At 46.6% G+C, this 25,997-nt stretch overlaps 1 protein-coding gene across 2 annotated transcripts in view; it reads right to left on the minus strand.

Annotated features, from left to right (window-relative positions):
• Positions 1 to 1,303: 1,303 nt before the first annotated feature.
• The window catches only part of LOC142563416 (hemocyte protein-glutamine gamma-glutamyltransferase-like), a 65,753-nt gene continuing 41,059 nt past the window's right edge, over positions 1,304 to 25,997 (minus strand). Inside the window, exons 9-14 of one of the 2 annotated variants that reach the window (XM_075673978.1) lie at positions 25,583 to 25,757; positions 24,064 to 24,140; positions 15,812 to 16,042; positions 9,507 to 9,661; positions 2,542 to 2,678; positions 1,553 to 1,778 (exon numbers count right to left, since the gene is read on the minus strand). In XM_075673978.1, the coding sequence (XP_075530093.1) occupies positions 1,637 to 1,778; positions 2,542 to 2,678; positions 9,507 to 9,661; positions 15,812 to 16,042; positions 24,064 to 24,140; positions 25,583 to 25,757 (917 nt within the window). In that variant the 3' untranslated portion in view covers positions 1,553 to 1,636. Of the gene's footprint in view, positions 1,779 to 2,541; positions 2,679 to 9,506; positions 9,662 to 15,811; positions 16,043 to 24,063; positions 24,141 to 25,582; positions 25,758 to 25,997 lie in introns of both variants that reach the window. The other variant, XM_075673972.1, reaches the window with a different exon arrangement.

Consider the following 25,997-nt stretch of genomic DNA (forward strand, 5'->3'; position numbering starts at 1 on the left):
TAAAGTAGAATATCTTGGGTGGAAAGATTGGGGCCGAAACCAAACATTGTTTGGGAAGAGATGCTGGTCCTCCTTGTGATGTTGCAGTCTTTCGTGGACAATATGCTCAAAGAACGTTCCCAGACAGGATGTCAGTGATATGGGGTGTAGGTCGCATGACACAGGGCGTTTTACCCGTTTTGGGAATTCACGCAATTTCGGTTTACTTCCATTCTGCAAGTAAGCTATCCGTCTCCCAATTTAAGGTGGAGTATGGCCTGCAGGGAGTCGTATTCTAGGTTCCGGATGAGTTAATTGGTGATTCAATCGCTGCCAGGTGTCGTGGTGAGAGTAAGCTTGTTCAGAGCTTGCATAAGTTCGAATGAAGCGATTGGCAGGTCTAGTCTCTCATTTGGACACCCCGTGTACTCGGGAGAGGTTTCGACTGCTGTGCATGGATGTCTGATGTACTTGTCTTTAAGGTCTAGAAGGAGTTAGTTGTTGGTTCCATGGTGGTTCTGAAGAATTCGCTTCATGGTGTGCTGGCTGTCCCGTTAGGTTTGAGTAGCATCGAGAAGGTGCCGGATAATATGCCATCTCTTGGTTATGCCCAGAGTACTTTGTAGAGAAGTGCACACCTAAACCCAGTTCTGTCGTGCGAGATGGTCGGCGTATTTCTCAGCGTCTGCCGTGAGGGTTGCGATGCGTAGTTTCTAACGTCTGTTGTATTTCTGTTGGCACCATCTTTTGGCGAGACAATGTGAGACTTCCCAAAGGTGTAGAAGGTGTGGATCAACGGCTGGGTTGTCGGTGGTGAGTGCTATGTGTTTGCAGTGTTTATCAATTGTGGTTGGATACCTTTGAGTAATTCCATAAGGTTCTCGACGTTGGTAAGACCAGTGATGAGACGATCTTGTCTGAAGGCTGTCCAGTCTGTTAGCTTGGTGGTGCAGATTCTTCGGTGTGGGAAGTTTCTTGTATATATTGTAAGTTTGCAGCGATATCGCTGTCTAGCGTCACATTTGTGTTGCACCATTCGGCGTGCGGGAGTCGGTAGGCTAGTGTTAAGTCAGGACACATGTATCGATTGATGTCGTTGCACACTCTTGTAAGGTGTTGCGAATCAGTGAGAACGGCGAGTTGACCCTGCTGCATGACGTTGTAGTGTTGTGCTTATGGGCGTGTTTCTGGCGTTGCTCCACGCGGCATGCGCGGCGTTGAAGTCGCATAGGATGAGTAGTCCATTACGGCCTACTACCTGTTTGGTCTGGTGAAACAAGCAGTCGAGGCAGGCTAAGTTCTCTTTCGGAGAGGTGTAGAGCTGGGCTCAGCACCTCCTCATTTATATATAATACATAAATTCTACATAAAAGAAAACTCCCTTTGTATCACGCGTCAGGCGTTCCCATTTGAAGTCGCAAGGCCTGCACATATAGCGGGCCTGGCACCTCCCGCTATCTTGCAAAGTGACCTTTCTCGCCGCTTGTGTCAACAGGAAAAGCCAATCCCAGATAGGCTGACGCCAGCAGCGTGAGGTGTACCCGACGCTTTCCGGACACAGAAGTTCGACATTTGTCAGGCATAAATGCACATGTGCGCAGCTTTGTCGATATTTTGGTTTTATTCCCTGACACTGGAGCTGTTGCAAAGCGCGAGGTCAGGAGGACGCCTGCAGGATGCGGTACCCGTTCATCATGGGCATCTCGCGGCAGTGGAAGGCCGCGTTGAACTCGCGCGTGTACACTGACGTTCGGACGATGCTGCCGCTCTTGAAGAAGACACCGAAGGGCTCGACCGACCTGCGTCAGAACAAACAAAACCTGTAGCGCTCTCGCGCGAACACTAGAATTATTATTGGCTAGGACGTCAAGGTTTCGTCTGCATTCGCACGACGGTCAGAGACGTTGTATAGTGGCGGAGAAAGTAAGGGCCAGAGTGTTGCTTTCCGATGCCGCGCCGCCCAAACGCGCTGCCCATAATGTTGCCGAAGAACCGCTGAAAGCTTAACTTCGTGGAGACAATTGCGTAAAGCATTTTTTAGCTTATCTTTCGAAGTAGCACTTGCGCACTGAGATTAATAACAGTACATTTTTGTAATTGAAGTGAACTACTTAAACATAGACGTACAAAAAAGACGTTTTCAGGTTCGCGAGGGGATCGAAGTTCTCATCACTGGCCTCGTCTCCGTACGAGATCGCACCTCATCTTAAATCTGTGAAGCAGGTGAGCATGGCGGACCCATCATTTTTGAGGGCGTATTTTGCACAATTTTGCGGACGTACTCGGATTGCTGTGAAATACTTCCGTTTGAGAATAGGTGCGTAGAACGAGCAACAATGCGAAGCAGGAAGACGCACTTGTCCCGCCTTCCTTCTTTGTTTTATAGCTCGTTTACGCGCCTTTTCTAAAATGATCCGGTACCAACTCGTCCAATTTGAATTGCTAGACTCGCGTCCGCCACGTCAAGCCGAGCAGCCAGCGTATTCGACACTCTTAATGGCCTTAATGGACTTTGGTGATGTTTTGACTGGACTGAGCTATACCATCTGTCTTGGTACTTACCCAGCGGGAGTAGGTGTCAGGAAGCGCGTAGAGCCCGGAAGTTCCACGGCAAGCTCGCAGCTCGTGAGTGGAATCGCCAGCGGGTTTCTCATCGACACGTTGTAGTAGACCTCTCCGTTCCGTCCGACGGGAGTCAGCTGCCGAAAGATGCAGGAAACTTGTTACGGCGTCGAGAGGAATGCGAAAAAAAAGCGAGAGTTTTCAACACGGCCAGTGCGATGTAGAATCTATTTTGTGAAAGCGGAATGCAGTCGCAGACGGTAAATGAGTGTTTCTAGATACCCGTTAAGCTCTATTGGTGCATGCAATTCAATAAGGAGATCCATGCAATAAAGATCACAAGTCATCAGTTTCATCGAACCATGTTTTCTCGGCTTGATATGCGACGTATTTCAGATGTAGTTGTAGGGAGTGCAATAGTCGTATACTCTCTTAATGTGCCCGCCGCGCTGATGCACCAGTAGCACTATTTCCACATATATGTTACAGTGTTCCGATATCCACTGAAAGACAACGGTACGCCGCACCTCATTCGCTTTAGTAAGTTCTTTTCACGTCTTTTGCACTAGCGATGTATCTTAAGTGGCCTCGCCCGAGAAATTGTGGCTATCTGCGTCACTTTTGTTTTGACAGTCGGGCTAAGCTGTGATGAACCAATGTTAATTAGTAACAGACAGTTAACGACGGCTTGCCGTTAATTCAGTTGAAACCCTCTCACTCTGACCCATATCATAGACGGGGGCCTAAGGAAAGTTTGCTTTCTTAAAATTCATGCTTTATTCAACTGTCATTGCAGCAGGTTCTGGATGATATGGCGACGTGAGTGCTAACACCGGCGCGATGTTTGAGTGTTCCGGAAAGGTATGTTTGGCAGCAGCCGAGAGGAGAACGGTCCGCATATCCACATCATGTTTTTTTTTTTTAGCTCTATATCGGTATACCCCTCCCCCCCCCCCCCCCCCACTTTGGTTTTATTTCTGAATATTCGGATATAAGGGTGTGTGGGGGGGGGGGGGGTGCACGATGCGTATACCTCCTTACCTTCTTAAGGCTTATTTGTTATGACAGATTCGTACAGCGACAATAATTACTCTGAGTTAGTCTTTAATTTGTACTGTTCAACTTTAGTCAGGATACGACAAAGACAATTGCTTTTAACGGCAATAACAACTACCCGTAATGAGTGTTATTGCCCAAGTATTATTTAGCTTTAGCACTCTCGAATCATCGCGATATGCATATTGGGCCTTGTAAATTATTTGATAAAATGAATTATTTGCGAATGCAAAACAGTTTATTGCTCTAAAGAAACGTTGCGAATCTATCACGGAACATACACATCTAATCCACAGGCAACAGTAGAGAAAGACGAAATGTTTTTCCTTAAGGAAACCATTCCATATCACAGAAAACTTTATGTAGAGTGCTCAGCAATTGAAACGCGATACGATTGGAACGCGTGGCTGACGGTGCTCCTTGCGCCACCAGTAGGCGCTGGGGGCACCCAGCCGATCTATTTTGTTATAGAATGAAAGCGAAGATTTTCTTTCGTAAGAGAAGTCTGGAATTGGCCAACCGCCTTCGCTAATAATATGTCCAGCAACACAGTTGGATGGAAAGGTGGTGATGAAAAATTTTTATTGCTCTCAGAAGAGAAGCACATGGAGGTACACATATGGGCCGGTCCTTAAGGGCCCGGCCCTTAAATTACTAGGTGGAATCCCTAGTACGTGACCCCAGTGGCGTCGGCCGCTGCCCGGGCGCGCTCGACCAAGGCCCTTTGGGCCTGCAGGTCATAGCAGCCGAGCAGGGTCGCTTCCCAGTCCTCCCGAGTGGGTTTGGGGTGAGGGGCAATAGCTGGGTTAGATGGGCAGGCCCACACCATGTGGAAGATGTCCAAAGACTTCTCCGCACAGTGCGGACAACTGCCGGTGAAAGAACGATTAAAATGTTTGAGTGCTGCCGGGCACAGCAGAGTGTTCGTATAGAGACGGAGTAGAAGCCGCTCCTCCGTCTTAGATAGTTCTTTACTCGGGTGAGGATAAAAGCTATGGCCAGATAGATAATGCAGGACAATGTCTTTAAAAGAATACGCGAGATTGAATTCGAGATCCTGATCTCGGGGCCCAGAAGGGAAGCCCGGAGAGAGAGCGCGCGGGCGGCGGCATCGGCTGCCTCATTCCCATTGAGACCCATATGAGCAGGAGCCCATACTATGTTCCGGTGAGCGGGGTCCCCGGTGTAGGTGCAACCTTGAAGTAGTCGGTAGGCTAAGTATGGAGCCAAGCCTTGCTCGACGTTCCGACAGGCCCCTCGCGAGCCGGAGATAATTGTTTTGGAATCAGAGTGGGTAGCAGCCAGTGAAATGGCGACCTCCTCCGCATGAGTTATGTCGCGGGCGCGAAATGCAAGCCCGTTAACTGTTTTGGACTGGTGGACGACTGCGGCCGTTTACCATCCCCCATGTTGGGGGCCGGAAGCGTCCATGTAATAAGTACCGGGTTTCGACCCATAATGGCGGCCCAGGGCTTCCGCCCGCGCCAGGCGTCGACCATTATGGTCCTCACGTGTCATGTTGTTAGGAAGAGGGCGTACGTGGAGGGCGCATCTCCACTCGAAAGGGAGTCGTACTCGCTCTTCCATAAGCGTGATGTGTTGGATGTGTAATCGGGCAAGGAGGTGGCGAACCGACAGCGTCTTAGAGAGGCGTGTGTATTGGTTAGTTAAGTGAGCCTCTCGGAGCTCCCGGAACGTGTTCACCATGCCTAGACCCAGGAGACGCTGGTTGGAGGTGTTCACGGGGAGGTCGAGGGCTCTCTTAATAATATTGCGGAGGATGAGTTCGAGTGCATCCTCGTTGTGCTTTCGAAGGTGGAGGTAAGGAGTCGAATATAAGATTCAACTGGTCACGAATGCATGCGCCAGCCGCAAGGCGTCTTTGCACCCCAACCCCCTGCGTTTGTTGGAAACCCGGCGGACCATGCGGCCCACCTGGTCCGCCACCTTACGGAGCTTGGCCAGGGTAGTGTTCGACCGTCTATGTTGATCAATGAAAAGCCCCAGTACCCGGACTTCTGTGTGTTCAGGAATTGGTCCTGTCTCCAGAAAGAGCTCAATTTTGGTGGTACACTTTGGTGAGCGGCGTATGTGTACAAATTCAGACTTTTGAGGGGAGCATTGCAGGACACAGTGGCGAGCATAACGGTCCACTATGGTCGCCGCTTGTTGCAGGTTGGCCTCAATGTCTCCGAGTGAGCCCTGCGTGGACCACAGGGTGATGTCGTCGGCATACAGCGCATGCTGCACACAAGGGACAGCACCCAACTGGGCCGGCAGGTGCATCATAGCCAGATTGAATAGGAGAGGAGACAGCACTGCAACCTGCGGTGTTCCTCTGGTTCCAAGTCGGAAGGGGCCGTGTTCAGTGTCCTGGATTTGAATGTAGGAGTCACGATCTGTCAAAAATTGTCGAATGTATCTGAACGCGTTGCGTCCGCAGCCGGTTTGTGAAAGATGAGTGATTATTACCTCGTGAGTAAGGTTGTCGAAGGCCCCCTTCAAGTCTAAGGCGAGTACGACCTTATCGTTGTGGGAGCACTCGACCGGGTCAAGGATGTCCCGATTGAGTTGTAGCAGAACATCCTGTGCGGACCTGTGCGGGTGAAATCCGAACATGGAGCCTGCGAAGATGTGTTGATTTTCCATGAACTCGGACAACCTGTCACGCACCATCGTCTCCATTAGTTTGCCCACACACGAGGTGAGAGAGATGGGGCAAAGGTTGTCCGTGTTGATGGCCTTGCCAGCTTTGGGAATGAAAGTGACCAGAGCGGTTTTCCAATCGTTGGGGAGTGGCGCGTCCCCAAGCCAGATTGAATGGATGGGAACACGAACAGTTCTAACGCAAGAACTTGTTTAGGGAATACGCGCCCAAATGAAGAATGAACAAAAAAATCCAAATAAAAGTCTAGGTTCGGCAGAAGTATTGCGCGGACCCTTAGCGGGGTGGAGGGGGGGCAGGAGGCACGACACCAAATTTTCGAGCTTAAATTATGCACGTGTGTGAAACATTACGTGTCCCACAGCAAGCTGGAGTGTATGCGGTGGAGTAAATAATTTGTATTCGAATTTTTTTAATGTCGCAGTTGAACCGTAAAGCAGTCTGGCGACACTGAGTGCTGACGAAATAAATAGTCACCTCCGGAAACTGCTCTCTTGGGTAGGAGAAGCTAGTTTCGACGGCCATTCTTTTGTTCACTGCACGCACCGGAAGTGATTGCAGGAGCTCTAAATATGCTATGGCCGCCATACGTCGCTTCGTATTGCATGTTGCGTTTCGGTCATGGAGGAAGAAAAAGATTGAAGCCATATTTGGTGACCCAACACGTGATCGCACGTCAAAGTGCGCTGTTGGTTTTAGTGTTCCCGCTCTGCCGGCAGAGCCATGGAAGTGCTGCTGAACAAGCGCGCACCGAATAAAAACTACTGGCATAGCTTCTGGGAACCAAACCTCTCACCAAATCTCGATTCTTGCTCCGTGATGTCGACGCAAGAGGTCACGTGTAGGGCCACCACTTTGGCCTCAAGGAGCATCCGGTTGCCAAGGCTTGCTGCGTGACGTAATGCTCCTTTCTATATTTTTACTTCCTCCATGGTTTTGGCGCATTTCTGCGGTTTACTGCTGATTTTTTTCGCGCAAGTGAAGGAATTGCGTGCACAATTCAGCGGCGACGCCGTTCCTACGCCGCTGGGTGCTAGAGCTTGTGGAGAAAGACGTCCGACGTGGTCTCGAACTGTTTCAAAACAGACGACACAGAGGTGGCCCTTGCAATTCCTGACGTCACATAGCCTTGCCAAAATGGCGGTTGATGTCGGCGGAAGGAGTTGAGCGGCAGCGATTTCAAATTGAAATTTTAGGTTAAAAAAATATGCGCCGAGAGCCCAATTTATTTTTTGCGTGTGTAACCATATTGGACCCTCTACTCTCAGTTACGAATATAAACAGAGAACTGTTGGGCGGCCGTGTCATGGCCCCTTTAAGGAGATGCATTAATCCTGGCTCAACAACGGCATGTCCAAATGAGGGTGATACGCAGAACGTCTCCGATTAGGTTTAGGTGAGCCTATCTGAACGAAATGTGTTGAAAATGAGATATATGAGTGTCATTGTACTGAGCGAAGAATTTTAAATTTATCCTCAATTTGTTCACTAAAATTGAAAAAAAAAAGACACAGAACTCCAAAATTTAGAACGTCACATTTAAAACGTCAGCGAGGGTCTCAACTTGGGCAGCCTTGATGCAGTGAGCTAGAATATGAGAGTTTACTGGCTCGCTGCCTGATCCTAAGTTGTTCCAATCTGCCGCCATGGCCGTGAGTGGCACTGTTTAACACATTCAGAAGTCACCAAAAAAGAAATTGTGAGAAACAGAGACAGCGAATTGTATGCAAAGAATGAAAACAAAGAAGACCTGGAGATTTACAAGAATGGGAAGAAAGAAATTAGCGGGGAAATCTCTACGATAACACAAAGGACAGTGCCTTGCTATTTGGAGCTCGGGCTGGTTGCCTAAGGACAAAACACACCGGAGCAAACATTCGCAAGAAGATGAGGCATGTGTATGCCGGAGCGAAAAATCCGGAGACCACTCAGCACATCCTAATGGAATGCGAAGGAATTCACCCAGTGAGAACCGTAGGTAACGTACACCTTCCGCAAGCGCTGGGACTTAAAGTGGATGGAAGCATCAACAGGTCAGCAGTCTAGATAAACAAGACACGTTTAAAGTATTGGTGAAAAAAAAAGCAGGGACCGGATCCGACAGGTACAGATACGACCGGATCCGTTTCAGGTATAGATAGTGGTACAAGGTAGATAGAGAAGTTTTGAGGAAGAGAAAGAAAGATTAAGGGGTTGTATATGAAAATGCTAGAATGAAAAGCATTTATAGCATACATGATTAACTCAAGCAGGCTAGGTGACTATTTGTCACCGCCCTGCTTCAAAGGGGATGCCAATTCAAAGGGGCTGCCAATAAATGTCAAAAACGAACGTCAGTGCCCACTGCGCGCTGACGTGCGTCCTGCAGGGCCTTTATTAATGTTTGCCCAATCCAATCAGGACTATGTCTAGTGCACATACACAAATACCAAAGGAACTGGACAAGGGGACAGATGCCTCTGTAGCTTAACGGCAGAGCACCGCAAGCGTAATTCGGTAAATGTGGGTTCGGCTCCCATCTGTGCAAAATTGTCTTTTCGTCAACTTTCATTTTCATGTTTGTCATTATTTCTACATCTCAATTTAAGCAATAGAGCAGGTATTTCCCCTACCCTTTCCTTGGCTTCGTTGTCTGTTGGCATCATGGGCTGTAATTAACGAAAAATCGAGTCCCTCGGTTCCCATGATTGTTTTTGGTCTTCTTCACAAATATGTAACTCGTCAACAAAAATCGATGTTACAATTGTGTGAGGTTAACCTAGTAAAAGGGTGCTAAATGTGCGGCATCATTTTGTTAAATTATCTCTTACACAATTTTTGTTTTGCCTTGGTGACAGAAGTTTTACAAAGACCCATTCCTAGAACTTTGGTGTTCTTTAAGGTAAAGTATAGTAAGTCAAATTGACCTGTTTTTAAAGTTCAATGAAGCGCCTGCAACATTATGCTTGTTGAGGAATGTCGGAGTTGTATGATTGGTAATTCAAAATTTCAAGACTGTGATTTTTTACTAGTTATGTAAAATATTCGGGGAAGGGAGCCAAAAATTATTACTTTTTCATCAGTGGCAGCTAGAATGTGATCTTTTTTTCTACATGAAGAAAAGAAAAGAATTATAAAAACTGAATCTGTAGATGCCCCATGACAGTGCTTCCGCATTTCATATGTACTAAAATCGCAATCCTGCCTGGGCGTAATTTCTGTCTGAGCCTGCAGCAGTGGAACATCGACTCGATAAAAGACTTACATCTACTTTGAGCTTGGGTAACTGTATAGTGGCGACGCTCCTTGCGTAGGCCAAGTCGTTGTTGTACTTGAGAGTTGCCTCTATGGTGATCATGCACTCACCGCGGAGCGTCTTGATGTAGTCTTGTGGCTGGGCGATGACGTGGAACATTTGCTCTGCGAAGGGAGGCGAGCAATGCGCGAAACTAAAATGTCACCATGTCACTGTCTGGTATGGCCAGCTGCTAATAACGCAGTTTTCCAAAGCGCTAGCGCGCTAATATAAAAATTAGAGGTGGGCGAATATAAACTTTATCGATTACTAACCAAATACGAATCAAAACGCCAGACATGGTCTCCCACTAACACAAGGCGAATTGCGCCGCATACTGAGAAGGATATCAGCCCATGATTACTAAGTGACATGGTTGATCAGAACACGAAATCTTCCGATTTACTTCAAATTAACCCATCGCTTCAATTTCAAGTCCCGTCCACACTAAATACAATCGGAACTTTTGAAACGCTGATTCACCGTCTGCGTCTCAGTACCGCGTACACAAAACACTTTCTACATCAAATTTGAAGAGCTGATAGTGCGGAATCCACTTGTGGCCACGCTGATGAAGATGTAGAACATCTTCTGCTAGAATGTCCGCGACACTACACACACAGAGACAACACTTAGCACTTGATTTAGTGGCCTTAGATCGCAGGCCTAAAGCCTCAGGAAGATCTTAGGTCCTTGGCCAACATACTCATTGCAAAGACGAGCGTTACTGGCCCTTCGAAGATTTCTAGAAGCGAGCGATATTTTCAGAAAATATTAAATAGAGTGTTTAAATGTGATAGCGCATTCTATGTCTTTCTTTTACCCGACTTTGGCCAATACAATGCCTGGTTTTTTGTAACTTCATAAGAATTTAATCCGTGATTTCTTATGTGCCCTTATTTTAGTCTAGCTAAGTGACCGACTTTGTGTTTACTTAAGTACACATATGTGATTGGACTCTGTGTTGCTGTGTTACTGAGTTCACTTTTGTTTTAGTGTGGCATTAGTCTATTTACGGGACTGGACTTTGTGTTCTTACGATTTGGAGTCGTCTTTCAGTTATAGTGTGACATTAGTGTACTTATGTTACCGGAATTAGTGTTGTTATGATGTCATTATTTGTGTTACGATTTATTCGTTTCTTTTTAAATCTCTATGTGAAAAGGAGTAGCCGGCGCCAATTAAAGGCGACATCTCCTAAATACTAATACAATAAAAGTTTATTCCCCGCCCCTAAATACCATATAATAAAGAAAATTAAATGCGAATAGAAATTATCGAATATCAAATAGAACAAAAAATGAAACGAAGACGCATATACTATTGCGAGTAGCATTCTCTGTCCGTCTGTCTGTCTGTCTGTCTAATGCCTCCTTTACTAGATGCCTGCCGCGTGAGCCGAGAGGCTGGTTCCTGCCCCTCTCCTCTTTACTCTTCCACACCCGGGTTAACACGGGTCAGCTGCGAGCGCTAGCTGCGGTGGCCGCTGCAAACCTAAATCACGTAGCCCTGCCTCCGAGATTTTAGCGGCGTCTGTTGCGATCCCGGAGGCAAGACCCGCGGTCTCTCGTCAAGCCATTGGTGGAGCGCGCGCCAGCCTAGTAATCGTCACTCCCTCCGCAACAGGAAGTGGGTCGGCTGCGAGCGCCGTCTCTCCGCGACTACCCTGAACTACGGGAACCTCCGCTCCAATGGGAAGACTAGCGACGCAGCAGGCATCTAGTAGAGGAGGCATTAGTCTGTCTGTCTGTCTGTCTGTCTGTCTGTCTGTCTGTCTGTCTGTCTGTCTGTCTGTCTGTCTGTCTGTCTGTCTGTCTGTCTGTCTAACCACCGTTGCAGCGCCGTCATTCCAGGTCTGATTCTTTATGCCACTGTTGTCACGCCTTCTACGCCAACCCAATGTCCCAAGTTGTCTAAAAGCTTCAACCAATAGGTATGTGCTAGTGACCGGGATGCCGTCGGGGTCACTGATGCCGTCGTCGTCATTCAAGCTTTGTGACTCCATTCTTGTCATGCCGACGTCATCACGCCATCGGCGTCATACAGCCATCGTCATGCATTCATTGGCACTCCGTCGTCGTGATGCTGTCGCTGTAGTTCTATCATCGTCATTCTAACTTCGTCATCCGACTCTCGTCATGGCCATCGTCGTCACGCCATCATCGTCGCGCAATTGCCATCATGGCATTGTCGTCGCGCCGTCGTCGTCATGTAGTCGTTTTAACATCGTCATCACTTCACAAACGTCATCCCATTGTCGCCATGCCATCCTCGTCATACGGCACTTGTTGTTCCATCGACGTCAATCCTTTTTCGTCATTCTATCGTTATCCTGCTGTCGCCATTGAGCCGTGATTATGCCCTCGTTATCATGCCATCGTCGTCACCCCATCGACAGGCTTCGTGAGACAGTCGTCGTCGTGCAATTGTCGTCGTAAACTCGTACTCATCCCATTGTCCACGTACCCTTGTCATTCCACCGACGTCATTGCGTCGTCATCATACAGTTGTCGTCATGCCGCCGTTGACACGCCATCGTCGTTACAGTCATCGTCTTACAAATGTCGTCATGCCGTCAGAGTCACGCTGTCGCTTTGCGATCATCATAATTTAATTAACGTCATCCAATTGTCGTCATGCCGTTCTCACTCCGTCGCATTCACGCCGTCGTTACTCAGTCGTGATTATACCACCGTTGTCATGCCATATAGTCATCAGTGCGTCGTCGTCAGAGATTCGCTGTCGTGCATCCGTTGTCATAACGTCATCGACGTGCCATCGTAGTCGTGCCATTGTCGTCCTTCCAGCTTCGCCATCCGGTTGTCGTCATACCGTCTTTGTTGTTCCATCCACATCATTCCTTCTTCGTAATTTTATCGTCGTCACTGCGTCGGCGTCATACACTCGTTGTCATGCCTACATGCTCATGGGCGACCTTGACAAACGAGTATCATAGCGAAGTGCGACGACGCATATGTCAGTAACGGAAGTCTCAGAATCACCACTGCAGGTGCTAGATAAACGTGACTTCAGAAATACGGTGTGTCGCTACATTGCTCGGATGCTAACCACATTACCGTCTACAGTCATCGTGAGATGAGTTCAGCCGCAATTTTTTACAGCAGGAAAATTTATGTCGGTATAATTATAGGTACCATGCTTGTACTGAAAAAAGTGAAAAAATTCAGACAGCTATCACGGAGGATTAGGATCAGCTTTAAACATAAGATCACTAATTGCCATTAAAGAATGCACGAATAGCCTCTCAACATCTTCAGAGCCTGGTTGCAAACAAGCTTTCCAAGATTAGTTGGTTGGGCTATGACTAGCTTTTCAAAAACGCTAAATACATGGTTGTTGAAAAAAAGATCAGGGCCCGCATTCGGAAAAACAGCTCTTAAGCTAGAATTTTTTTCGTAAGAGCGAATTCGAGCCAGTGGTGATCGTGCACATATCATAAGCGAATTCGGCCAGCCAATGGCATATGCCACTTACGAGCGAATAGCTTCGTCAATTCGGATCCAGAAGAGTTGCAACAGAAACAGCTCCTGAAAGACTTGTGTGCCGAAGGCATCACTGGTTGTAGCATAAACGATGCTTGACTGCTACATGACTAGACTGCAATAAACATTAAATGACAGACTACAGCGAAAATTCGCAGGTTGCCACGTAGGCTCGCGCCACGAAACCGAAAACAAGACGCATTATCATATTGATCAACCTGCGAACGCTAAAATTCGCAAAAACCTGCAGGCTCCACACCACCCAGTGAAAGAGCGGGAAGGGGGGAGGGGGTATAGCAGGTGCTTTCTTTAGAGCTTACACTGACCACATGCCTTTTCAGGCGTGTAGTCAGTTAAGCTTTGCTTCCGGAACATAAACTTGCTCAAAGCAAGCACCTTTCTTGCGCCCTTTCAGAAGCAGACTTTCAACGGAAGGTTGACAAGAACAGCATTTCCTCGAACAGAATTCGTAAAATTTGACGCAACATTCGTAAAATTGTAAAACAAGCCAAATTTTGTATACATTACGAAAAAATCCGGGAATGTTGGCAGGTGTGTCATGCAACATTTTGTTTCTGCATTGCTTCGAAAACTTTTGTCCTTGTTTCACTTCTGATAATGTGCTTTGTTTAGCAGCCGGAGAACAGTCACCCTACTATGAAAGTCGGTTGCGAAATATTGATTAGTTTTGATATTCGAAAACGCTGAATAGTTAATTTTCGCATAAGAAGACCGTGGTATCTAATAGTTATTTTGTGTAAAACTAGACGGCGCTAGGCACGCGCCTTGGCCGGATTAGCCGCCACTTGCTTCTGTATCTATATATATACATCGCGGACTAATAATAAACGGCTTGTGCTGGAGCTGTTCACTTCGCGGTTCTCCGGCTCTACGGCGTAATCTGGCTGGGCATGGCGGTGGATACAACAGAATACGAATAGTTGGTAATATTCTATTCGTATTCGAAACATCGAATATTCGTACTTCCCTAATATAAATACGAAATTAAAAAGAAACATATGTTTCTTTTTGGGGGGCGGGGAGAGGGTATTTGAACATACTCCTGGCCACCTCAACAGGGCGCTGTGGGCAACGAAGCTGGTGCTGACGTGGAAACACGATGCTTTCTACGTTGACGTGTTTATTGTATTGCTGCGCCGCCGTGTTCCATTGTTTTGCGATATGGTCGAAGACCTCAAGAATGTAGAATAGCAAGACTGCATGACTTTGTTATTTAGGGAGACTTGTGTCTGAGGGGGCACGGCACTTGCATATGTAGGGCGTTTCACGTAACTTTAACCAAGGATTAAAAACAAGATTTGTAATAATCACCTTAGGGCCAAGTGCATTTGATTGCATGGTACAGAGGGGATTTAGAAACGACCGATCCAATTTTTTGCGGCGACGTATACATGCAGTGTGATGATTTTTGTCGGCGATCCAGCGAAATATGAAGTAAAGCCATGTGACTGCGCTCATGCGCTATCTTATTGTAGCGCTCTCAACGGTGCTCTCAACCGTGCTTCGAGCGAAATAACTGTGCGCGCGGACCGTGGCCAAATGAGCGGCCGCGGCTCAAGGCATCTGCTTCGCAGTGAGTCAGCATCTTTGGCGGTGGCACGCGGAAAGGAAACGCCGTACTGCCTGGTAGAGATAGTCTCGACGCAGGGTTGAGAGCGCTGCAGTACGGTAGCGCATGATCGCAGTCACGTGATTTTACTTCCTATTTCGCTGGATTTACTTAAACGGCGAAAAGAATCACCACGCAGCATGTACGTCGCGACAAAAAATTGGATCGGTCGTTTCTGAATCCCCATCCACAACGTAACGAAAAGCACTCGGCTCTAAAGTGAATATTAACAATTTTGCATCATTTCTCTTTGTTCACGAACTAATTAAACGGAATATAAAAAAATACTCCAAGGAGCACCACATGACGTCCAACCATATGTCGTTGGTTTCATTCAACTGTGGTTAACCATTTTTTTAATAATCCTTGGTTCATTTTACGTAAAACACCTTGTACACTCAGAACTTTTTTGTGTAAAATGGTAAATGTTGATAAAGATAACTTTTTAAAGACTCAAACTCGTATCCAGTTATAAAATTGTCCTTATATTTGCAGTTAACTGCAATGCTTTCAAAATATACCCTGCAGTCCACTCTGGATCGAAAGGAAAGTACATCGCGTGGACTTTTGAAACTGATCACTGCATTTCGAAGTACCTATAGGCCAACGGTTTATTAAAATATTTTGTCGTTTATGCTTTTGTGAATTGAAATTATTTATGTCTGATATGAAGCCCTGTGTATTTAATCATTCACTGGTGTACTCACTTGGAGGAGCAATATTTGCGACGTGCATTGCTATCCTTCTGATTGATTTTACGCCCTCGTGCGCAGTGAGGAGACATTGAGGCGAGCTTTCTTTTCTTAAAAAAAGTGATTTGGCTTTACGTGCCAGAACGACGATATGAAGCATGCCGTAGTGGGGGACTTCGGATTAATATTCCTCACCTCAGGTTCTTTAGAACGCGTACATACATACAAGTTCACGGGCGTTTTGTATACATACTATGTATGTATGTATGTATGTATGTATGTATGTATGTATGTATGTATGTATGTATGTATGTATGTATGTATGTATGTATGTATGTATGTATGTATGTATGTATGTGAACATTAGCAATTTCTTATCGAGAGAGATTCTTGCAACCTCACTGTTTGGTAAAGCAACGACAAGGGCACCAGCTAGTTCGAGCCGCTTACCGCCACCTGCCGACATGGTGACGTTGTACACCTTGGTGGAGATCGTCCGCGGAAACCGGTTGTTGTAGGTGACTGATGTGACGATAATCGTGAGCTGTGCGTAGAACCGTTTCTCCAGGTGGTTGCTGACGACGCAGGTGACCGCGATGGGCTGGCCCAGCGGCAATGACTTTTCGTGCCGCAGCTTTACTGTCACGAGTTCCTCCACGGAGTGGCGCGCCATGGGCATGGCTGCGGGAAAGCGCGCAGTTAGCACGGCTCCTTTTTTTTTTTGTTTTCGATACGCTAGCATATAGAACACAGGAGATGTCAACAACACTATCGGCGCGTTGCCGGTAGCTGCTACTTTTGCGCTCTGCTTATGTCTTACACAACCACCAATAGCGCAGCTGCGTGTTATTAGCGATCCCAAGGTTTGCACACCTTGGAGCGACACTTACCTTTCGGCAGCTCATGGAAGCCAAAAGATAGAGACGTCACACGATGTTACCGCAAAATGTTGGTACTTTGGCAACTTGCGCGCAGCGGGTTCATTGCTGCCTGTTAAAGCAAGTTTGAAGAATGAGGGAACGTGGATCGTGCTCACTTTAGAGATTCTGTAGGCTGTGCGCGCGTAACATTTCTCCAAGCAGCAAATAAATATATCAGCAAGCGAGAAGTCGGTTAGCCTCAGCCGTAGGCTTATATCTCGACCTAGCTGGTAAGCTTAACCTGCTCGCAGTGCCGTAGCTGTCTTAAGCAACACGAGACAGGTGATTTTTCTTGCTGGACGCGAGTTAAGCGCGTGGCCATGTTATGAAGTTACACGTGCTGCGAAGTTCTTTTTAGCTATCCAATGAGATTCCGAGTCCAGCGTTCAGAAACCAATGTAACGACGTGCTGACGGTATGCGAAGAAATGAAATGCTGCTTCTCGGAATTTCTGCAACTTGTTGCAATGGCCAAAGCGGCATAAAGAGAGGCGCGGGGAAATGCTGCATATTTTCCCGATAACTGTGCGTGCAATGAAATTCCTGTCAAGGGATATAAATTTAAATTTTTTTATTGCGATAGCAATTATATGTACACTCCAGACGCATTTCCGCCGTCGACGTCGCCGTGACGTTCCGTATAAAGTCCAAGTGCGATAATATCGCGGGCACCTGCGGTATACTGTATGTGCGAGTGAAAGCCTGCGAGGGTGATCCGAAGATGGTGGTTCAATCTCGCGCGCACAAGGCAGGAAGACGGCGAGGAAGCGCGCCGTTTTCCATCGCGCGCAAGGCACTGGGGGGGGGGGGGGGGGGAGGGTTGGGGTGCCTTTTACTCCGGCGGCGGCTGCTTATGGCGCGGCGCGCGCGGCCGCACGGGCGCTACCTGGAAAGCGATCTGCGATGGGGACCGAGTGCGCCAAGTGTTCATAGCTTCGTGTGCGCTGAGTTCTCGCCACTTAGTTCGCGTTGGAGCGAGATGCAGCACGAAGGTCAGTTCACTCGCTGCTGCTGCCGCGCTTCCTCATGCCAGCGTTTTGACAGCGAGTGTCCTAAGTCATCGGGTGAAATGTGTTCATGTTTGCTGGTGCGCGCGTAACACCATGCTTGCTAATTTAGTTAGTAAGCGAGCGGTTACAAGTTTATGTAGCCGATGAAACTACTATCCTTACTTTGTATAACTGTCTACTTATTTGCTATAGCAATCGATGCTTCGCATTTCGCGCGAAACTGCGAATGTTTTTGATCAACGCCCAACGTGCTCGTAAAAACGCATTTTTACGCGGCGTGACCTTGGTTTCTATTTGCTTTTTCCTTTTTCTTTTTACTTCGTTTATTTGCCGACTGGTGATGCGACAGACAGCAGATTTGCGCAAGCATCCATATATACACTCCAACTCGCTGATAAGATGAATTTTAGTTCACTCGTTCGGTTCCCGCGAGACCTATTGTTTGTTTTATTCGCTGTAGTTTAGGCTCGGGCCACTTATTGGCTGCACGTCATACTCTGCGCGACTGGTTGCTTCGACGCGGGAATTTCGAACAATAAAGCTCTCGGTCACCAGACAAGCTTCGCTGAAGTGGCCCTAACTCCTGGGCACACGAGGGCGACCATCACCACAGGTCAGCCCGAGGTGTGTTGAACCTTATCTGCTATTAGGTGGCAGGTTCAGCTATTTTCTCACGCCTAAGCTGCAACCACATGCGGCGTATTTACGACGTACTTTCGGCATGGCGTGGCGGTCGTAGTCGCTTTGCGTGGAACAAAAAGGCAAGTTTCTTCATGTTGTCTCAGTGTCCGCGCCTGACATTCCCTCGTGCTTTTATCGTTCAAATGTGGACTGTTTGTCGACGTTTCCGCATCTATGATTTGTGGGGTAACTAAGTTTTGCATACATCCATAATTGTTGGCTCGCATAAAGCACTAAATATTAACTTTGCCCGTCGGCGTTCGCCATGTCATGCTAACCCTACTCTCGTTCTCGTAAAATCAGCAAAGATTAAGCACCATTTGGCTCGGTCACTCTTTGGGAGGGAGGTCACCTGGGAACGCCCAATGCTGAAAGATAACCCTGACAGAGGAGGGTAGCTGTATAGACTTGTTGGGTGTAGCATTTTCTACATTGTCGTAGCGCAGGTAGAACGACAGACACAAAGAAAGGCGCGTTAGACCACACACAGCTCTGCGTGTCGTTCTAATGTGCCTTTCTGTGTGTCTGCGGCTCTCCATGCGCTACAACAAAACAGAACTCTACTGCGGAATTCTGCGTGCGTCCCGCTTATACAAAGGAACAGTTGCAGTGTTCGAGGCAAGGAATAATACTGTCTCCCTATACGCTTCCACACGCGCCCGCACTTACACAGGTTCTAGTTAGCTGTCACTATATTCTTCTTTCATGTTTCATTTTTACAGTATGTGTGTGCGATCACGATCCAATTAAAAAAAGAGTAATTTTCTTCAGACTGCTTCCCAAGTACGGTCGCATAGTGTTATATACTTTTATAAAGCACAGTTTTCACGCAATATTCTATAGTTCCGTCGGCATTATTCGATTGTAGAATAACTCAACAAGAAAGTAGGCTATTGAGCCGCTTTTGGAAGGTCAAGACAAAACTGTGACAACGTATTTAGTTTCGTACCCTTCACAGGCGTGTCTCCCGTAATCGCTCTTGGTACGGCTAATATATACGAAAGGAATATATATATATATATATATATATATATATATATATATATATATATAGTGGCAAATGTCTATTCACGTCAATAAATCAGTGGCAATGACAGTAACAAGAAAAAAAGCAACCCTCTCATTTCACCTATATCGTTATTGGCACGCCTCTTTCGATGGTTGAGCAGCAGAAATATTTAGGGATAACGCTGACGTCAAACCTCAATTGGGAAACACACATAACTAATATTACAACTACTGCCCTGCGAAAGCTATTTTATCAAAAAAGACGCCTAAAGATCGCTCCAACGAACATTAAGCTTCTGGCCTACAAAACATTTATGAGACCCATGTTAGAATACGCTAGCACCAATTTGGTTTCTTTACACAGCAATTAACATAGCTAAACTTGAAGCCGTACAAAGAAAAGCCGCAAGGTTCATTCATAGCAAATATCGTTCTACTTACTCACCTTCACGTCTCTTAGCTTCCTCAGGCCTCAACACATTATCGACGAGAACAAACCAAGGTCGACTAAAATTCCTGTTTCAAGTTCTGCACCGTCAGTATAAAATTGATATCACCCAGTACATTTTATATTCGCAATCTAGAATAACACGGCATCAACACGAGCATACGCTAACCGAGTATTCCTTTTCTAATGATGCCTTCAGATACTCATTCTTTCCTCGGGTTATCAGAGAATGGAATGAACTTAACTCGTCATTAACAGCGATAAACTCTTTATCCCTGTTCGTTTCATAGCCGGAGCTCATCACAAGAGATTATTAACGACTTCTAATGTTTGTTCCCTATTCTCTTTATGTTAAACTGACAGTACTTAGAAAAAAAAATTGTATACACTTGTTTGTTCCCAAATATTTCACGTTTTTGCTTTGTCTTTGATGTGCCCCGGTTGTTGTTTATTTTATTCTGCGTTGTTTAGTGCTCTATTGTATACCTTATCTACCTTATCTTTTGTATTTTGTTGAATATTGTTGCTTTTTCATTCTTTGTGTAGCTCGCACGTGTATTTATGTACGGAAAAGAAAGTGTTCATGCCCGTCTGCTAGGCTCTCGGCTGAAAGCGGCAGCATTGTAAAATAAATAAATAAATAAATAAATAAATAAATAAATAAATAAATAAATAAATAGAAGGCGTTTCAGCGAGAACTTTAAAAAAATATTTAAAATTGCCTGTTGCAGATATTGCCCAATAAATTGAAATGCATAATCGACTAGTCAACAAAAATTCCCTAATTAACCTTTAAACTAATTACCTAATGGCACATATTGGAATTTACCAATTTTAGCGAATGCGACGGTAAGGGATATCCACTTGTAAGGCATTGTCTGGATGACACCATTTACGAGATGTAGGCCGTCAAACTTGCGGCGAAAATGCAGTGTCGTTCCACTTACATTCTCAACAAAACGTCGTTTTCTGCATTGAAGCATAAAAGTAACTGGAACACCAATGCATTTCTACGCAAAGTTCTGGAATTAATATATCGAAACTGGTGTCATCCTGAGAATTCGATCCAAGTGGATCTGCCTTACGAACTCCCCGCCAGAATTTGTAAATTGTAATACGTGTCATGAGGTCATTAGATAAAAATTTAATTAGGACTTCTTGTTAATTACTTGGTTATGCATTTCAGTTTTTCCTGCAAGTAATGTCCACCTATTCGAGTAGACCAGCTCAAGGACTAGAATTGTGCTATCGGCCACAGACAATTTTTAAACATTCTTCAAAGTTCGCTGAAACACCCGGTATAGGGGTAATTCGCTGTGGTTGAAACTCAGATGTAGAAAATAATGAAGCAAAGGGGAAACGAAAGCGGAGGGAAAGATAACTTGTCGCCGGTGGGCACCGAGCCCACAACCTTCGCCTTACAACAGGAGAGGGACTGGCGTCGTATTCAGGCGAATACATAGCCCAACCTGCACCACCTGCGCAGATTACACCCCACGAGGTTCACTGACGAGTGCCCGTGGTGCACAGACACACCCACACGGAAACACATCACATGGGAGTGCTTCAGGAGGCCTCCGCACATAGACAGCCCCGTATTACACCAACATCCACTAATGAGGAATAGGCAGTGGGAGGCATGGCTTGTGGACGAGGGTCGGGAGAGCCAGTTGGCTCTTCTGGACCAAGCCCAGCGAGCCGCTCGTGCCAGTGGGGCCCTGGAATAGGGGCCACAACCATCGTGCCTTACTTTATTTATATTGAATAAAGTTTTTACTCACTCTTCCTCTATTGTGTGTCCTCGCTATTCAGGCACGGATACTTCTTGCAATATAGCCGCCCATTTATTTTCATCCATGTTCTGGAGTCTTTCTTCAAAACTAATTTCGCTCTGCGCTTCTCTGACTTCAAAAGAGGCGCATACTCATGTCGTTCTGCACTGCCTCGTTTGCGAATTTACTGGGGGCTCCCAAAGCCAAACGGCCTAGCGATCTTCGGTTAACTGAGCTAGCCAGCGCCACGCAGGGCGATGATGAGCGGATGTATAGCATTCACTTTTACCCGACGACGTCGCGTTACGCGTGAACTTGTGAGAGCAGGCACGTGGATAATAAACCATCGTTTGCTACCTAATGGCACCAAGGCTGCCAGATTCGAGACCCTCGCTGGGAATGAACGAGAGCAGAAGGAAAACAGAGGGGTTTGATTTTCATTAATCACTACCATATAAAGCCAACAGGCAATGATGACAAGGAAAGCATAGGGTTAATTGACTGTGGTTGGAATTCAAATGTAGAGACTAATGAAGAAAAGGGGAAGTGAAAGTGGATGAAAAGATAACTTGTCGCCGCTGCTGGGGATCGAACGCGCAACCTTCGTGTGTGTGTTTTTATTAGTCATTTCACAGGAAGCCAATAATCAATGACGCCAAGCACAGCATACAGGAAGTTATTTGTAGTTACTAATCGAATTAAAGAAATTATTTTAAAAAATCACGCAGGAGATGTAACATAAAAGGCATGCGCCGTCAATGTTTTGTTTCATGACATTTGTTTGTGGGCTGTCATTATCAAAATTCCACGGAATATCTTTGTCAACAATGTAAGACAAGCTATGAACAACCTTACTGATAGAATGATGCGGCAATAGAACCCACATATACCGCATGTCATATACTAGCAGGGCGTGGCATACGCACATACCTAAATATATGCGGAAATTTTCGCTCGCGGACAACTCCGCCGACGCCGACACCGGATGGTGTCGGCGTCGGCGGAGGTCCTTAACGAGGTCTTTAACGCTAACGAGGTCCTTAACGCTGTCGCGTTAAAATTCGGCAAGGACACTTAAGGCTGCTTACGTGTGGGAATGCGAAAGCATTGTAGTGCCCTTCGCGAAATGCTTTTTCTGTGCGTTCCTGGCGCGCGCAAGCTACCGCCTGCGTTCTAACTGAGCCTCGGCAAGGCCAAATCAAAACGCGCTCGCTTGCCCGCGATGACTTCATAACTCGAAGGGTCCCTCAGCGGCGTTCACTTGAACATTAATGCTCTCTATTTTATACACCCACGAGCTGGCGATACCTCCTCCCCATTGGCTGCGCTGTCGTGTGCCGAACGACGCACGAACTAGACCACACGTTTAGTCAGCCAGACGTCTGCGACGTGGCGTGTGCAATGACGCACGCACTAGGCACACTTTTTGTCAGCCATAACCATGGAACCACCGTGGTGTCTGGGAAGCGTGCTCGTCCCGGAGGCCCGGGTTCGATTCCCACCGAGACCGAAATTTACCAAATTTTATTTTCGAACGGATTAATTTACTTTGTTTACAGGAATCTCCCTGAGAAATCTGACGTCGATCCGAGCATTCTTTGCGTTGTCTTTACTCCGTGTGTCGTCAGTCATTTTCGGCACCATAATTCGGTCACGCCGCCGACTACGACGGATTTTAGAATAATAGGGCATATAATGCTTTCGCGTTAAAACAACTGGCCGCCGGTGTAAACAACTGACCCTTGCTATGTAATGAACGAGAATGGTCTGAATAATAAAAGTCGGGCCCCTCGGTTTCCTTTCTTCTCATGCATTACATAACGAGGGTCTCGAATCCGGCAACGTTGATGCCTTCCGGTAGCACGTGTGGGTTTATTGACCAATTACCTTCACTCAAAAAGTTCACGTACTCCGTGACGCCTGCACGAGATAGGAGGCTCTACATCCACTGCCATGGCAGTGAGGAGTGACGCTGGCTAAGGCTCTCAAGGTTAGTTCCAGCAGTAAAAACATCAATACCCAAGAAAGTGGATGGGGAAACGGCGCCGCGGTAGCTCAATTGGTTGGGAGCATCGCACGCGTAATGCCAAGACGTGGGATCGTTCCCCACCTGCGGCAAGTTGTTTTTTCATCCACTTTCATTGGCATTAATTTATCATTTCTTTAATTCACTTAGTAAGTACAAGTCATTTTCCCTATGTTGTGCTGGGTGTCTTTGTTAGCTTCTTATGATATGATTATATATAGCCAGATCACAGCTTAGTGAGGTCTAGTATTCACCTCACTATACGAGAAAGAGTAAAATTAGTCAAAAAGAAACTGGCTAACTTAGACGCAGTTAGGCTAAAAGCAGACCAGTTCAGGCTGGTACTTGCAAACAAATATACAGCTTTACAACAGAGGGATGAAGATGACATAGAGATAATGAATGAAACCGTAACTAGACTGGCTTTAGAAGAAGCAATCGAAGTGGGAGGTAAGGCCCCAAGGCAACCAGTAGGTAAGCTCTCCCAAGTAACGAAGGATCTAGTAAATAAACGACAAAGATTCTTTATCCATCAGAAATGGCGGGTTTTCGAAAGTCTCTCTCCTCCTCCATTGATACCACGCTTCGAATGAAGCATGACATCATCACACCCAAAAACAGTCTAGATACGCAAGCAATTCCGAATCTGGACCTCAACGAACCCGCCAATAACGTTTCACATTTCGCCATCCTCCGAGAGTTCATCACATCGGGGTTGGCGGAAAGACCTATGCCTACGTAAGTACTTTCTTAGCCAACCGTACCGCAACCATACATGTAGGCACAGAGCAATCACCCTCGTACGCCTTGAGCCTACTACTTACGTCAACCTACTTACGTCGCCGTTTGTAGTTGTGAGTGATATCTTCAAGCATCCCCGTTCCAATGGCCTCGGTGGCGATGAGCTTGCCACACCTGTAGGAACAAAGTCAAAGGTCAGGGGTCGCGTAGTTTTGCGATTTTGCAAGCAGTGAAATACGTTTTATAGAGGCTTCCGAAGAATAAGTTTATCTAACATCAAGCGGGGAACCGCTCGGGAATGTTTCATTTCAGTTTTAATTAATTTATAGGGTCTGGCCACCTAAAGCGACACTAAGGTCGATAAAGACCGTAGTAGAGAGGGGCGGGTAAATGACCACCACTGGGTTTCCTTGAGAAGCATAATTACGGCAAGGAAATACAGCACGCCGACCAAAGTGGTGCTGCCAAATGGGTTGGAGCTTCCGGCCTCCCCACGGAAGCGAGGCTCCTATGTGGAAGCCGGAACGTCTAACCCTTTATATCACGCCACTTTGGCCGGCGTGCTGTATTTAATTTTATCAATTAATATTACTTCACTTCCTCACAAGGCGACATGTCGTCGATTGATTCATTCCATTAACCGGCACCGAAATCGAAGCACTCGAGTGTTCTTGCATTCCGATCGGCAACCGAACCCGCGACCTCGTGCTAGATAGAGCAGCTATTTATTTGGGAGGCTTATAAGAGACTCAGACGGCCGCAGTCAGTTTTGCCAGTTGAGCTCCTGACACACTCGCAACTTCCGTGACGTCACCCCACTCACAGTTCACGTCACGTGAAGGGCAGGCATTGGTGGCGTGGTGGTGTGCCGGAGAGCATTTAGCTCTGAGCCACATATGTTACCTCCTTGCAATGAACGTGCCATGAAAACAGCTATAGCTGCAAGCATAAATTCGCTCGCGGGCTCAAGTAGAAGTAAGCGGCGCAAATGTTCGAAGAAATTTAGCAGCTTTCTCTATAAAACTTTCCGGATGAACCACCGGGTGCGGTTTATCGAGGATGCTATTAGCAGCGCCCCTTTTATTGACTCATTGGCGCTTACCCTGACTTATATTACTCGGCTACATCAGAAATGACACAATGACACTACGACCGACTAACTTGCACTGAGTGTCTCTAGGTTGCAGTGACATGAATTGGTAATTGTGATCGCAGACAATGCAGAGTCTGCAGCATATGAAGTTAACAGCAATATTTTCGAGCGAAAAACAATAACACCGAAACTTTCCAAATAAAGCGCAGTAAAAGGATGCATGATGTTCCCAAGGCTTCCAATGGTCAATATTTTGTTCGTATAGAATATGAATAGTCTTAAGCAGTATTACTTGTGTCTTTATTATTAACGCGACAATTACAGCTTGGGCAGCTCCTTCGTTAATATACGGCTATTGTTTTTCTGAGTTCCCCGGTCTCAATGAAAGCCTGTCGTGGTGATAAAATTTATGAATATCAAAAGGAAAAAAAAAAGTGGAGCTTTGCAGGTGCGTCCTTGTGCAAAGCGTATTATCAGCAAACCAGAAGATGATCCGGTATTCAGATCGCGCTGCAAGTCTTACTCGTTTTCTTGCACTTTGACGAGGCGCCATCCGGAAGGGTTACTCAGGTCTGCGATGAAGTAGCGGTAGGTGGCCTTGACGGCGGCACGTGCCACGTTGCCGTCGAAAGGCATGTCGATCTTGTCGTCGAACACACCTCGCACGGGGAAGGGACCCACCTCAAACAGCCGAGAGTCTGTTGCGGAAAGAACAAAAACCAGCGGTTAATGTTACCATCTGCGTAGCCTGAAGCGCAAAGCAATTTATTTAAGCTAACTAATCAAGGCTGCGGCTCTTGCTGACCTATATAATGTCCACCGAACTGGAGATATTTGTCTGTCTGTCTGTCTGTCTGTCTGTCTGTCTGTCTGTCTGTCTGTCTGTCTGTCTGTCTGTCTGTCTGTCTGTCTGTCTGTCTGTCTGTCTGTCTGTCTGT

The sequence above is a fragment of the Dermacentor variabilis genome, chromosome 1 (assembly GCF_050947875.1).
Source record: "Dermacentor variabilis isolate Ectoservices chromosome 1, ASM5094787v1, whole genome shotgun sequence".
NCBI classification, from domain to species: Eukaryota; Metazoa; Arthropoda; class Arachnida; order Ixodida; family Ixodidae; genus Dermacentor; species Dermacentor variabilis.